The sequence below is a fragment of the Heterocephalus glaber genome, unplaced genomic scaffold, assembly GCF_053883595.1.
Source record: "Heterocephalus glaber isolate CG9 unplaced genomic scaffold, H.glaber_assembly_v1.0 deba00001497, whole genome shotgun sequence".
Classification (NCBI taxonomy): Eukaryota; Metazoa; Chordata; class Mammalia; order Rodentia; family Bathyergidae; genus Heterocephalus; species Heterocephalus glaber.
Genome location: NW_028258320.1, coordinates 60,270,253 through 60,284,866, shown reverse-complemented (window position 1 = coordinate 60,284,866; position 14,614 = coordinate 60,270,253). Strand labels below are relative to the sequence as shown.

At 46.6% G+C, this 14,614-nt stretch overlaps 2 protein-coding genes across 7 annotated transcripts in view; one reads left to right on the top strand and one right to left on the bottom strand.

Moving 5' to 3' along the window:
- Fam53b (family with sequence similarity 53 member B) overlaps positions 1–14,614 on the bottom strand; it is a 135,532-nt gene that overhangs the window by 49,217 nt on the left and 71,701 nt on the right. For all 6 annotated transcript variants that reach the window (XM_021253300.2, XM_087185615.1, XM_013069969.3 and 3 more), the window contains one exon: positions 9,133–9,911. In XM_021253300.2, the coding sequence (XP_021108959.1) occupies positions 9,133–9,911 (779 nt within the window). The remainder of the gene's footprint in view (positions 1–9,132; positions 9,912–14,614) is intronic.
- Positions 1–14,614, top strand: part of Lhpp (phospholysine phosphohistidine inorganic pyrophosphate phosphatase) — a 194,409-nt gene that overhangs the window by 173,957 nt on the left and 5,838 nt on the right. The window contains exon 7 of the mRNA XM_087185619.1: positions 13,169–13,211. Within this exon, the coding sequence (XP_087041745.1) occupies positions 13,169–13,178 (10 nt within the window). The 3' untranslated portion in view covers positions 13,179–13,211. The remainder of the gene's footprint in view (positions 1–13,168; positions 13,212–14,614) is intronic.

Sequence of the window (14,614 nt, the reverse complement as noted above, 5' to 3'; positions counted from 1 at the left end):
AAGAAGAAATACAGTCAGGCTGGGGATTTAGCTCAGTGGTTCCAGCACCTGCCTCAAAAGTGCAAGGTCCCGAGTTCAATCCCTGGTACCAAAAAAAAGAAGAAGAAATACAGTCAAAGGAGGGCTGCAGATCAGATAACAAAAGGGATTCACAATTAGCAAATTCTAAACAGGGTAGCTTAAAATAAGTTACCATTCTGGGGAGATAGGGTGATTGATTCTCTGTCCACTGAGGTCTACGCCAAGTGAGAGTATGAAGCCAGTAACAAGATTAATCCTTTGTCAGGTCCACTGGTCCCACCTCCACAGTACTTCTTGAGGTCTTAATACAAGTTACTGTGTCCACTGCCCCCACCTTGGTCTGTTTGCCAACAGTCTCTTAGCCAGCCTTGCTGTCTCCCAAGACCCCTCAGTCCATTCTGCTCATCTCCACCTAAAGAAGCTGTTTAGGGCATGCTGATGGCTCCCTTACTACAAACCCTCAAATACTTCCAATAAAAGTTAAATGTCTTCTGAGGACCTACTGAGAAGGCCCACTGTGCCCCTCATACCCTCTGCTTTGGCCACATGGAGCTTCTTCTATCCACTTCCTTGTGCTGATCTCTGCATGTGTGTGCCTCTTGCCTGGGACACTGCTGTCCTCCATGGCGGACTCCTGCACACCCTTCAGACTCAGCCAGAAATTGCCTCCTCCTAGAGGCTGCCCTGAACACCACTCTCTGGCTGCTGGTTCTGCCCCTGACTTGTTTCCCTTATAGCACTGATTCCAATATGCTCTGAGAACAGGAAGCCTGGATTCTTTCAAAACACTTCCCAGCATACATATAACATCCAGACAGAGTATATGCATCCCTGACCACTCATTCTGCCACTAAACACAAGACAGGATATCAATCAGGGATGTAGAACTGATCTTTAATAATCCACGCCTCATAAATATCCAGTGCTTAAAAAAAAAAGAAAAAGAAAAAGAAATATTCAGTAGTGGGCCGGGCTTTAGCAAGGTGGCAACGCGCCTGCCTTGCAAGCACAAGGTCATGAGTTCGATTCCTGGTACCAAAGAAAAAAAAATACCCAGTACTATACATAAGAACAGTTTTCCCCCACACTTCTGAAGCAGTTTTGTACCAAACTCAGTGTAACTCACCCCAAGTGCTCTTCGGTGCTCTGTGGGCAAAGCAGCACAGTGGATGCTCACCCTAGGACTTGGAGGCTGAAGGCTGGGCTCTTAAACCCCTTCTAGAGCTCAGGCCTTTCCTAATCCAGGCTCTTGACCAAGAAGCCTCAACTTGCAATGCCATCTCCACCTGAGATGAGCCAGTCCCTGGGCCTCTGCAGAGTTCATGTCTGCTATGGAGCAGATTCAGTCTCTCTGGGGCAAGGCCCAGGAATATGCAGCATCCTGGCTGCCTGGACATCAGGTAGCTCTGACATCCATGGCCCTATCTGGGGAGATATGATCATGGTCAGAAATCCTAGGTTCAGAAAAGCAGGGAAGCCAGCTCATAGTCACAGTACAGCTACATGGCAGAGCCAGTTCTCAAATTCCAGTCTTCTGACTCCAAATGTAGCTCTGTGCCACAGTGTGACAGGCCACACTGTGCCTCCCTTACACTGTGCCAAGCAAAACCCTGAGAGTTACAGAGACCAGGCCCAGAGCCCAGCACTACAGCTCAACAACTCAATGAGCTGTTTGGGTAAGCTGCAGGAGCCTCTGGGCTAGGGCCCCTACCCTGGGGAATAGGAACAGGCAAGGACCCTCAGAGCTGCAAAGAGGGGACATCCCTGAGGTGGGCAGCATTCACACCTAAGGAAAAGTAGTTCACTTCTTTTGACAAATTTCTCCCTTACTTCTAAAATCCAGGTCCCATATGGCACTCTTAGTCCTTATCCTGAGCAAACAGAGTCCTGAGTGCCAAGTATTCTACACAAATAACCTCACTTAATGCAGTAAGAGAAGGCATTGCCATTCTAGAAACTGAGGCACAGGGGAATTTAAGTTGTTCAGGTTAGAAGTAAGCAAGGCTTCAGCATGAGGACCCGCTCACCCATGCACCTCTGTTCCCTCGTTTCTTGGCCTATGTTCTCTGTTTTCTCCTTCAGCAACCTGGGAAGAACATGAGGGTTTCTCTCAACCTCCCCTGTGGGCCCTTAGAGTTGAGCTGCTCAGAGGCAAGGGCCAGCTGGCCCACAGGCCCTCCCTACACTGACCGCCCACAGCAGAGCTGAAGATGGCCTCAGAGAGGTTGCTGCATGGGCTGGCCAGATTCCATTCTCCTTCCAACTGTCTTAGGAAGAAGAGGCACCCACTCCAGAAAGCTCAGGAGCCCCAAGAGCATCATCACCTCGTCACCTCAAACACCTTCTTCTCAGAATGGCTCTCACCTGCCAGATATATAATCCCAGCTTCTCAGGATGCTGAAGTAGAAGGATCTCACAAGTTTGGAGCAGGAGGATCACAATAAAGTGAAACCTTATCTCAAAATAAGAAATAAAAGGGGCTGGAGATGTAGCTCAGTGGTACAGCACCCATGGGTTCAGTTCCCAGTACTAAAGAGAGCAAAATTAAAATAAAAAAAGAATGGCTCTCAGTTGAAGCATGGAAAATCACCAAGTGGCATAAAAGCCACCTGGCACATCCCCAGCTGAACTCCTTCTATTTCCTTCTTCCCCTAAAAATCAAAGCTATTCTGTCAACTGGGCCCTGATCTGAGTTACCTTAAGCAGATTGCTCATGCAGCCTAGGAATGGTAACTGGGGACAGCTAAGAGTGATCCAGGGAGCTAAGGAAGGGGTTCCTCAAAATACAGGGACTCCTTGGTCCTACAGTACCACCAACACAACTACTTCTGAAAGAAAAGAAAAAACCGGGGTTGAGCTCCCCAAGCTCAGCATGTTCCATGGCCAGTAGGATCCTGGCCTGCCATTGGGTTAGCCCAATGGCCTGGCCAGAATGGCTGCACTAGGGGAGCTGCAGCAGGAGGTACAGGAGCAAGGCCTTGAATTTCTGTTAGTCAAAGCTGCAATTTTCAAGTGTCAACCATGTATTGGATCCATGCTGTATGACCCTTCCCCATTCTCCCCAAACGAAAGTGTTATTCCCATTTTACAAACATGAACCTGGAGGCTTAGAAGTAAAGTATCCACCTAAGGGCACATGGCTCAGAAGTGGCAAAATGGGGACAGAGACCCCAATCCATCTGATTCCAATGCTCCCATTTCACACTACCACTCACTATGTCCCATGAGTGTCAGTTACCAAGAAAGCCCAACTGGGTTGCTTCTTACCCAGGCCCAGGCATACTAGGAAAAACAATGAATCTGGGGTCAGGAGGCCCCAGTTCCTGCCTTCTGGGGCTCCCTGACTAACCATGTGGCTCTGGAAAAGTCATCAACTCTACCTGCACACTATAAGCCTCACCCTGGAGTGAGAGGATGAACCAGAGCAGAGACAGCAGGTGATGTTCAACTACAGATCAATTAGTAGAGACTGCCAAGAAGGCCTCCTCTGAGTTCACCTGAAAAGACTGCCACAATAGATTAGTAATGTCTGTTAAGAGCACAGAAGGAGCATGTTAGAACAGTGTTCAACACTCTCACTGCTCAGCATCCATAAACTCTGAAAGTCCAAGTCCAACAGGTGCTCTTCCTTCATTCAAGTCTGACCCGCCTGCTTCCATGTCTGAAGCAACTATTCCCATATGCCTACAAAGGCTTTTTTCCTTTACTTTTACTTAGCATTTCTTTCATTCCAACTGGAATTCTCAGGCTTTCCAAGCCCATCTCTCTCAGCAGATCTTAAGCCTATGTGCATTTCATGTTGTAAAGTGTGATCCAAATCTGAATTCTATTTGCCATAGGCACAGTTCCCATTGCAGTAGGAAGGGGGCTAAGAGTGCAAGGCAGTAGTGTCTGGCAACTGGCAGGATGGACAGAAGGCCACAAAGACTCAAGCCAACCAGACCAAAACCCAGGGACTTGGCCAAGGAAAAGCACAGCTGGCCTGCAGCTGCCAAGGCTGTCTGGAAAAGATCACACGGCTAGTGGCATGAAGAGTCACCCCACACGGTGACTAGGAGGAGCACTGATCCTCGTTTAAGGTGGTTCCACAGAGGAGAGAGAGGAAGGCTGGCCAGAAGGAGCTTCACCCACAAATGACTCTACCCAGCAAAGAGCCACGAGTTATTGCTAAGTACATGTCACAAGCCTCTGCTGAGTGCTGTATAACAGCCCCTCGGCCAGGGGAGACCCTGTGGCTCTGATCAACCCAGGCCTTCTCCACTCATCAGTAGGACCCCAGCTCTCAGAGGCTTTCTAAAGATGTGCTGTCTTGCTAGTTTGCACCTCATGTTCCTTCCATACCCCAAACTGCCCTGGCCAACTTTCATGGGTCCCTCAAACATCTGGTAATTAATTCAACAGTTACTGCCTGTTCTGAGGCCTCCTCAGAGAAGTTCAGGGGATATAGTGTGTGGGCAGCTGCAATCAATCAAACCTCTGTTTTGGCACCCTGACCCCTCCCTATGAATGTCTTGCTTCTGTTCAAAGTACTGTTGAAAAACACAATTTGTTTCTCTTTCAAGCTAACCAGCTTGGAGTTAAAAATAAGACAAAGACTAAGATGCCCAGGGGCATGGCATTCAATGGGTAATCTTATTAATTGTTGCTTTTTCTGTAATCTTTCCTCACACATCTGATGCATGTCTAAATGGCCACGGATAGCTCCAGTCTTGCCAAGAGACAAGCACTGCTTGGTGGTCACACCAGGTCTCAGACAAACAGTTACTAGCAGTATCAGCAAAAGTACTGCTGACAAACAACTCCTGTGCTCAGGCTAGGCTCTGCCCTCAGTGACACACACTGTTGTTGTGCAAAGGGGAAGTGATGGCTTCGCATAAAACCCCAGGCAGCAGGAACCTCAGAGACCATGGGATGACAAAAGCAGCACAGCAAGGGCAACAGGATTGCACCCAGGCAGTATCTGAGCTCTACGCTGCCTTTAAGTACCTCCCTCTGTGGAGTCAAGTGGTCATAATCTCAACTATAGTGAGGGTGAACAGTTCTGCACTCATGTCTCTTTCCCCTTTGGGGCTCTCCTCGCTATAGTCAAAATCCCTCACTCGGGGTCCTGTGGCCTTATTTGGTATCCCTGACTATAATCTTGGCCTTGGGGTTTAAGAAGACATGAGCAAAGACAATCTGAAAGCAATCTGTACACCCATCCCCTGTGTCTCATCCTCACGCCGAGAGACAAGGGCTGCTGTTCGGACTAATGAGAGCTATGCCCCTGGGATGTGGCTGGGAAGAGGTGGGATGCTGGTGAGCTCCTAGGCTATTTCCACCCTAGTTTCAAGGGCAATGAACATGAGACAAGAATGTTTACATACGCCCAACTTGCTTTGGCTGAGGGTGAAAATCTGATTATGTCACCATTTCATAACCCTCAACTCTGAACATGGAGATCATGGCAGGCTCCTTCCCATACACAAAAGAAAAAGAATGAGGCAAAAGGATATCAAACAAGAAGCAGCAAATGGTAAGGACAGAAAGGGAAGTCAGGAAAAGGATTTTTTTAAAAAAGGTGTTCTTAGGGTCCGGGGATTTAGCTCAGTGGTTATACCACCTACCTTGCTAGCGCAAGGACCCAAGTTCAATCCCCGGTACCAAAAAGAAAAAAGGTGTTCTTATAAGAGACTGAGTGTGACCCTAGAACACTCACCTCTACCTCAGTTCTGAGTTGCCTACAATGAGCTGCACGCTCCTGCAGGCCCTGACTATGATGACGGTAAAAGTATTTGTCTGGATTGCCTGTGTCAGGCAGTACACTGGGTGATGCGTGTATGGATATGTATGTACACTAAGAGATACACAAACACACATGTGAACAGATACACACACATAGCTGAACACAGTATACACATGCTCATTATTTCTCATATTCCTCCCACATTCCTGTGTTGGTGCTTATGGTGTCTGCTGCACACAGATGTTAAGCAGTATGCCAAGGGCTCCAGCCTCTTGTCCCTCTTCTGAAGGTCTCCTGGTTTGTCAATGTCCCCCCTAAATACAGATCCAAAAGTAAGCACCATGTCCAGAAGTGACCTAGTGACTACCAGAGCCTCAGGTTCCTCAGGAGGGGCTGGAATGGACAAGCCCTGAGGTCACACCTAGTTCTATCATGAAGTCTATGCCCAAGTCACTTTTTCCTGCTAAAACCAGCTGTGATGCAGACAAAGGTGGGGCCAGGACCCCAGAGCTCTCTGCCCTCCCTTGCTGTCTGATTTCCTCAGCCCTTCTCCTGGTGGGTTGGAGGGCCTCTGGTTCCCACTGTCTCTTGGGCCAAAAGGAAGACCCTGTACACTCACATTCACTATTGAGGTCTGATCTGGGCCCCAATGCCTGGCCCCTATCAGCCTCTCTGGGGACCTGAGGTATTTTTATCTGAATACTGAGCGGTTCCAAAGGTCTAAGCAAATAGGCATTTTGTACCTTTAATCTGAAGTGTTCACACACCTGGTTCTAGAAGCCACGTGCAAAAGGGCTCCTTCACAAAAATGCTCAAGTGGAGCAAATGTATAAACCAAGATCAAAGGCCCATGAAACAGAGTCCAGAGTCAGCTTAAGAACTTATTGGCTGGTGCCAACCCTGGGGACAATCCTTCCACAGATATGCAAAGCCACCTGCAAGCCTCTCTCCCATAGAAAGGAGGATCTTGCACACTTCCTGGTAGTTACAAATACCGAGTACAGAGTATACAAAGGACAGTATCTGTGGGCACATAGCCTAACCCCAGCCACCCCCTGGCAATGTACCTCAGCAACATGCCCACTTATTGGGTACCCTGGCTCAAGGTTCTACACTAGGGTACTGGCTGAGTAAGGATTTCCCTACGCCTGGTTTCCTACCCCTCCTAGAAAAGCAAGGCCCACATCCTAAAGCCATAGATCATCCAGTGGGAAGCTGAAGCAGGCAGAGCCACAGAGCCCCATGGAGAGGGCGGGCCACAGCTGGACGCTTGGTGGGAGATGGCTCAGGGTCCATGGCCCGATCAGGGCTCTGGCTGCAGGCTACTGGGTACACATGCTTTCCTTCCCAGGGGCCCCTCTCTACTTTCCCTGTGCTGCATCGTACCACAGACTAGCTGCTGAGCAGGTGGCTAAGGAGAGACAGGCTGAACTAAGGCAATCTCTTCTGGCTCCAGCACACTATCGGGATCTTGGAAACCGGCCTGGAGCCAATGAAGCAATCTATACATCTGGGCATGGCCCCATCAAATGATATATTTTTAAACAGTTTCTACTCAAGTAAGGCTCTAAAATGTCTCCAGTGATGCCAATGGTGTTATTCCAACCTGTGGCTAATAAAATATAATAACACATGTAAGTTGTTTTTATTACCTCTCTAGCTTATTAGCTAATAAAATAACCTCAGCATTAAAACTTTAACTGAGGCTATGTATCACATCCAGAACTCAGGGCTCTGGATTTCCTTACGGAGTCATCCAAAACTGTCACCTTTCCAGCCCTTTTACTTGTTTGAAGTCTCTGAAAAAGGAAACTTTCTGTTAATGTTCAATGCATATGTCCAACCACTGTCTAGCAAGTCAAGCCAGAAATGTCAGCTACACAAGAAGGAGAAAGGGACACATCTCGTGCAAAAACGGAAGACAGAGAAACTGGATGAGAAGCAGGAGCTCTGGGGCCCATGGGCACGAGAAGACACAAGCATGTCACCAACTCAACCTCCAGCTGCCCCAACTGGAGCTTGAGGTCTTGAGAAAGGTGGCCAGGGGCTGGGGATTTAGCTCAGTGGTTCTGGTGCCTGCCTTGAAAGCGCAAGGATCCAAGTTCTACGCCCGGTACCAAAAAAAAAAAAAAGAAAGAAAGAAAGAAAGAAAAGAAAGAAAAGAAAAGAAAAGAAAAGAAAAGAAAAGAAAAGAAAAGAAAAGAAAAGAAAAGAAAAGAAAAGAAAAGAAAAGAAAAGTGGCCAGAAAGTCTGGACTCCAAGTCCAGGTATGTTCCAGACTGGACATACATGAACCACTTCTTCTGTGGGGTCCTCTAGGCTGGAAGGATAACTAAAGGGAAGAGAAGAAAACTCTATGAACTGACACTGTCCCCACCTGAAACAGAGTGGACACAAGCCAGCCTACGCTGAATCTGGTTCTGGTGCTGTAAGAGCAAGGCTAACTGCACAGTGACCATCCTCACCAGCAGGATCTCCAGATCTGCAAGGCGAGAGGTGATTGATGTTTCTAGTCATAGGACTGGAAAAATGATGATGGTCAAACTCATGACACTGTGCAACATGGCTTTCTAGATGGACACAGAACAGTTCTCCATTCTGTATACACAAAGTCAGTGGTCACAGATCCAAACATATACCTTGGTCTTTCCATCTTGCTCACACTCCCGGGCCTCCCTGGAAAGAACCAAATCCAGCCAGCCTTCAGATCCAAGTTGAGAGTGTGCTAGCTTCAAGTTCCTCTCATTCAGGTTGACACTGGCACAGGACAGGGCCCCAAGACAAAGAAGATGAAGTTCAAAGGACAGGGGTTTGTGGGCAGAGGCTTCTAACTACAGGAATGGCAAGAACAGAGGTGGCACACAGGATGCTGATCATATTTCTTGGCAGTTTAACATTTTCAACAGTTTAATCAAAGAAATATACCCACATCCCCACTGCTTTGCTCTCTAAAACCATGACCGTGACCCTGATCTTGGGTCAGCATAATGTGAGTGACACTGAATGTGAATGTCTCACAGCAGCCTCAGGGCTGGGTCCTGGAGAGAGGGCTTTAGGCAAGGGCTGGAAGAGCACTATAGTGTTTGGTCGCGCTGGATTGCCTGCCGACGCCTGCCTTTTACCATCTGTCTCTTCTTGCAGCACTAACAGAGTATGTCACAGGGAAAGAGCATGTCTCATTTTAAACAGAAAGAAATAGACACTTAAAAAAAACCTTGAAATCATCTTCGTTTGAATAAGATTTGTAAAACAAGGGAGTTAACCCACTCCTGGGCATCTCTGTAAACCAGCATTGTACACTTGGCCAGGACAGACCAGGACCAGCAGAGGCTCCCATGAGCACAGAAATGCTTTTGACGCCCCCTTTGCAGCACTGGGACACTTACCTGTGCCATCTTGGCAAGGTCTAGGGAAGGCCTCTGCTCCTGCACATCTTCAGGGCGCCGCCGTTTCACACCAACCTTCTTGTCGTTAAGGACACATGGCTGGGAGCGGCTACGGGACAGCCCGCTGGAACGTCTCACCAGCTCTGGCGTTGAGGCAGGTGTGCTGTTGGCTGAGGGTGGACAATATTCTGTGAAGGAAAACTGCTCATGTGAGCAGGAGAGGGACCGCTGAAGGTCTAGCCGCACCCCCCCCACAGGGTGTGGGTCGGGGCTCCAAGGGTCGCCTGCCTGTCCACAGGGGGATGAGCCCAGTGCTCCTTGGCTGCTGGGCTGTCCCCCAAAGCGGTGTAGTCCCGCCTGGTGGCAGGGAGAGGACAGCCCATTGGCCCGGGAGGGGAGGCTGAAGCTGGAGCTCCTCTGCATGGTGCTGGCGCCATTGGAGTAGCGCTGGACACTGCCACCGCTGTAGCACCGTCTCTTCTCCACAGGAGTCCAGACTTTGGACCCCAAGGGCCGCCATGACGTCCGGCAGCTGGACATCTCATCAGAGAAGGACAGTGACCGGCACTGGCGCTTGCTGGGGGGTGCTGAGGGGTTCCCATTGTGGTCACTGATGCTGAGGTCTTTGATCAGGCTGGTCACTGCACAGGTGGTCACCGCCTCCCGGTGCCACAGTGAGCTGTCCTGGCACTTTTCAGGGAGGCATTCCCAGATGCTGGCGCTTGGTTGGTCAATCTGAAGAGGACATTTCCTATCCAGGTCTCGCCATCTGTCATTTTCTGATGCATAAATGACAAAGAGAAAACGGGTTTTGAGAGGCCTTCACACCAGCCCTGTATTTCTACACCAACAGCCTGTTTTCCATATAGCATTTTGGAGTCAGATAGGCCTTTAAAAACCATCTAGTTCAGCTTCATTTTACAAATGAGAAACTGGGGCTCAGAGAGAGGAAGCAAAACCCAGTGTGTTGAGTTGGGAGCACAGTGAGGCATGGAATTCAGATATACCCTTTGGATTCCTGATACAGTTTTCTTCCCAGCATACCATATTGCCTCCCAGGAAAATGCAAAGCAATGTTTTCGACACAGAATTCTTTCTCATCTTACAGATGGAAAACTAACCTGTTCTGTCACTCTGGTGGCAGAGTCAGGGCTGTGCATCAGCTAAGTCTCTACTCAGTTCTCAATTCTTGTTAGGGTCGGATTTGATTCCCCACCAGAAGACCACAACCAAAGTGGAGCCTTCCAACACTTCAGATGGTCATGGTCAGAATGGGGCTGGGGTACTGCCAGGTTAGTTTATCTGAACCCCATCTTTAAAGCACTTACTGAAAATAGAAAATGGATCTTTTATTGATTTATATCCCTTCCACTGAAATGCTCAACATCAACAAGAGTGGCCAATTATAGCACTTCCTCTATGTTTACTTGACTTCTTGCTGAAACTGAGGATATTTAAAGTAATTAAAATCCATAAGAGCAAGTCTTGGGCTGCACAGACTTAAGGGTACAATTTGAACTTACACATTCATGTCTGTACTCGAATGTATGAATAAATAAGCTAACCTTGCTATGAATTGCTGAATTTGCACTTGAACTTTTATTTTAGTGAAATATTCAAGAACTATTTGTTGTTTTTCAATACAGAATCAGCCTTCATGCTGGAAACTCAAGAAGATGTGAAGATAAATTTGACATGGTTCTTGTATTCAAGTTTACAAAAGCAAATTTAAGAAACATGCTATGCTGTCAGGAATTGACGTGTTAGCACCTTCTGTCTTCTAAACCTGCATATATTTATAAAATGTGCAAATGTAAATGGCTTGAGTCAGGCAGTCAGCAGAAGTGAAACATGAAATAAAAGTTCAGAGGGTATTTAAATGAACTCCAATTCTCTCAGCAGTGTGGCTCATTCACTAAAACTTCACCCTGGGCCATACAATCCACACGGCATCTTGCATGCAGGACCACCAAGGTCCAGAGGGGAAGACCAAGGCTTGGTGGAGGTTGAGTAACTGGCCCAGGGTCACAGAACTCACATGATGCAAACCCAGGTTGATCTGACCCTAAGACCAAGCTCTCTTCATCACACTACAATGCTGAGAAGAATCACAGTGAGCCTGACAGAGGCTTAGAGGTGAGGCAAGATATGCTATATAGATTCAGAAAATTGTGATTTAACCCACATGAGAGGCATGCTCCAAGCAGCAAAAACCACAAACTTAGCTCCTTTACTTCTGATTCTACTACTACTTCGGAAAGGGCATCGAGAGACAAGATACTTCTCAATTGAATCTAGACCCCTATCCCTCACACGCACTAAACTAAAATCAGAATGGATCAAGATCTGAATGTTAAAACAGGAACAACCTGCTGAAAAATAAAACAAGTAAAACTCTTTAAGTCATAGAACAGGCAAGAAGCAGAGTCCAAATTACACAGAGGATTCTTGGTTCTAGTAGCAAGAATCCACAAATGGGACCATATCAAATTAAAAACCTTCTGCACAGCAAAAGAAAAAACTAACGGAGTGAAGAGGACCTACAGAATGGGAAAAATTGTTGCCAGCTATTTTCACACAGAGGATTCATATCCAAAATATATGAAGAACTAAAAAAAATTAGACCCCCCCAAAATAAAAGACCCAATCAAAAAGGAAAATGGATGATGTACCTTGAGACCATAAAGTATACAAGTTTAAATATTGTATGTTTTCTCTTATATGAGAGACCCAAATAGAAATAAAGAGCAAAATAAAAGACAGATAACATAAAGTAGGCAGACAGATCTTTCTCCAGTGGAAAGGAGATCAAGAGATGAAGGGAGGGACAGGGAGAAGAGGGTAAGGGGATAAAAAGAATTATGATGTGTTATGTACATGTACCAACTCCCCACAAGGAGTATAATCATTATGAACTACAAATACGTACCAATCAAAAAACTTTAAAAAGAGACAAGATACTTCTCAAAAGGTGCTGAGAGACATGCCCTGAACTAAGCATCACAACCAGCAGCTACTCCACTGGTTCAAGGGGGGTACACAATGACCAAAAGGGGAGTTCGGAGGCCAGAGGAAAAGCCAAGTCAGTTATCTGTCGTCTTCCTTCCACTTGGGCAGCCTGAGAGGCTGGGGCAGTAGGCAGGGGACATAGGCAGAAACTATATGGAGGCTGCTGGGAATGCAGGAAAGAGATTTTCTGTAAGCCCAAGTGGGCTAGTTGAGAACAAAGTGGAACTGCTGAAATAGCCAATTTGCCTCATTCCATAATCTTCCCAGGCCCTGGCCAAGGCAAGCCAGACACCTGTTCCTTCAGTTGGATTAGATAAAATTACTTCCAAATACAAACATTACCAAAAAGTATCTTTTTGCAAGTTGCATTTATGTTGTTCAAATATATTTTCACTACCCATAGAAAGCATTCCCTTCAAGTATTCATCATTCTTTTAAAACAGTTTCAATTTGATACTAGTCAACAGGTCAAAGCTCAGTGAACTAAAATAATAATGTAAAATTAGAAGAGACATAAACTAACACGGACTGAGTCATGACCACCTTGGTTATGAAAAAAGAAGAAAGTAATCCTTAAAAAAAGTAGAAATTCATGGGCCGCAGATTTAGCTCAGTGGTTCCGCTGCCTGTCTTGCAAGCACAAGGACCCGAGTTCCATCCCTGGTATCAAAAAAAAAAAAAAAAAAAAAAAAGTAAAAATTCATGGATGATGGTGACCATCAAAATAATTATGACAATAATGTGGTAAATACATTTACATGTCCGACATTAGGGGGCTGGATAAACAAAGTATCAAGGAATAACATGGACCATAAAACAGCTCAAGAACCATGTAATTAGGTGGAAAATGCTAGTGATATGATGCTTCTAAGATAAAAAAAAAAGCAGGATATAAAACCGTATGATTCTTATTTGGTAAAACATGTACTGTGTTATCTGTGAAGATAAAAAGGAAATAAACAAAAGTGCTAACAGTTGATTAGCAGACAGCTGCTTAATTTATATTTTCTTGTTTTTATTTTTCTAGAGTCTCTTAAATTTTCTATGAGAACACAGGGATCGACAAATATGTAAGTACTGTGCCCACTAAGCCCACTAGTCCTACGTTCTGACTTAATTCAGGAAGTGAGCCAGGGCCAGGGCCAGGGCCTAAACCTCACCTTCCTTTGGGCTTTCAGGAAGTTGCTAGCCACTAACTTCCCTTTGGGTCAAGGCACTGAAGCACCCTAAGGGCTAGGATTGTGGCAGACTGAGGAAGGAACCCAGCCACAGTGCAGTGAGCCCCAAGATGGTAGCACAGGCTGGTACTTAGCTATCTGGTGCACACAAGGGTATGTGTTTCAACCAGGCCTCAAAAACCCCATGAAATTAGAAGACGTTGATCCCATTCTCCAAGGATTCCACTTTCTGTTCCATTTTTGTTTAACAGGACTGGTATTTTCCCCACCTCTAGAAAATGAGAAGAAAGGGGACTTGGGAGCCAGATAAACACGAACGTGACTCTCTCATCTAGCAGTGCCATTCCATTCCCTTGACCATCCTGTGATCTTGGTGCTTCTAGATGGGACTCCACAGGGGTCCCATATTCCAGTCCCACTTCCCCACTGCCTCTATAGAACTTTCTAAAGTCCCCACCTACCATGGTCAGACCTCTTGGCAGTTATCCACTGCCTTTTTTTTTTTTAATGACAAGGTCTTGCTGTGCAGTCCAGGCTGGCCTTCAACTCACTATGGAGCCCAGGCTGTCCTCGAACTCTTGGTGATCATCCCCCCTCACCCTCTGCAGTGCTGGGATTAGAGGTGTGTGTCACCACACCCAACTGAGTTATCTACTGTCTCTTGGAAAGGATGCAAATGTTTTGGGCTGGCATCTAGGCCTGTCCATTCATGGTTTCCCTAGCAGAACCTATACTCCAGGTAGCAAATTTCTTACAATACTGGAGGTCAGACAAGAATCATGAAGAGTCAAAACCATCCTTAAAAATCCCTGATCATGGGCTGGGGATTTAGCTCAGTGGTTCTGCCACCTGCTTTGCAAGTGCAAGGTCCCGAGTTCGATCCCCCGTACCCGCCCCCCCCCCCAAATCCCTGATCAGCCTATGAGTTTCTGCCCTCCTGGTTTTGTAGAGACCACCCTAAAGAGTACTTCTTACGTACCACCAATTCCTTATGAAACTACAGGAATGAACACGAGTAAAATCTAAATCCATAGGGCTGGGAGTCCAATTCACTGGCCTTGAAGCTATCAAATCCCCAATGTACTGGGTTGAACGGTAAATTCTAACACATCCTGCATGCCTACAGGACAGACTCCATCCTGTTTATAGAGCCTGATGATCTTAATCTATAAGATTTCTTTGTTGTAAGGAAGATTCAGAGTCAGCTCCTAATTCAGTCTATTGATTCAACTAGAGCATAATGTGAGTGCAGGTGCATCCTTCCCCCAAGCATCAACTCTTCCGTGCCTATACAC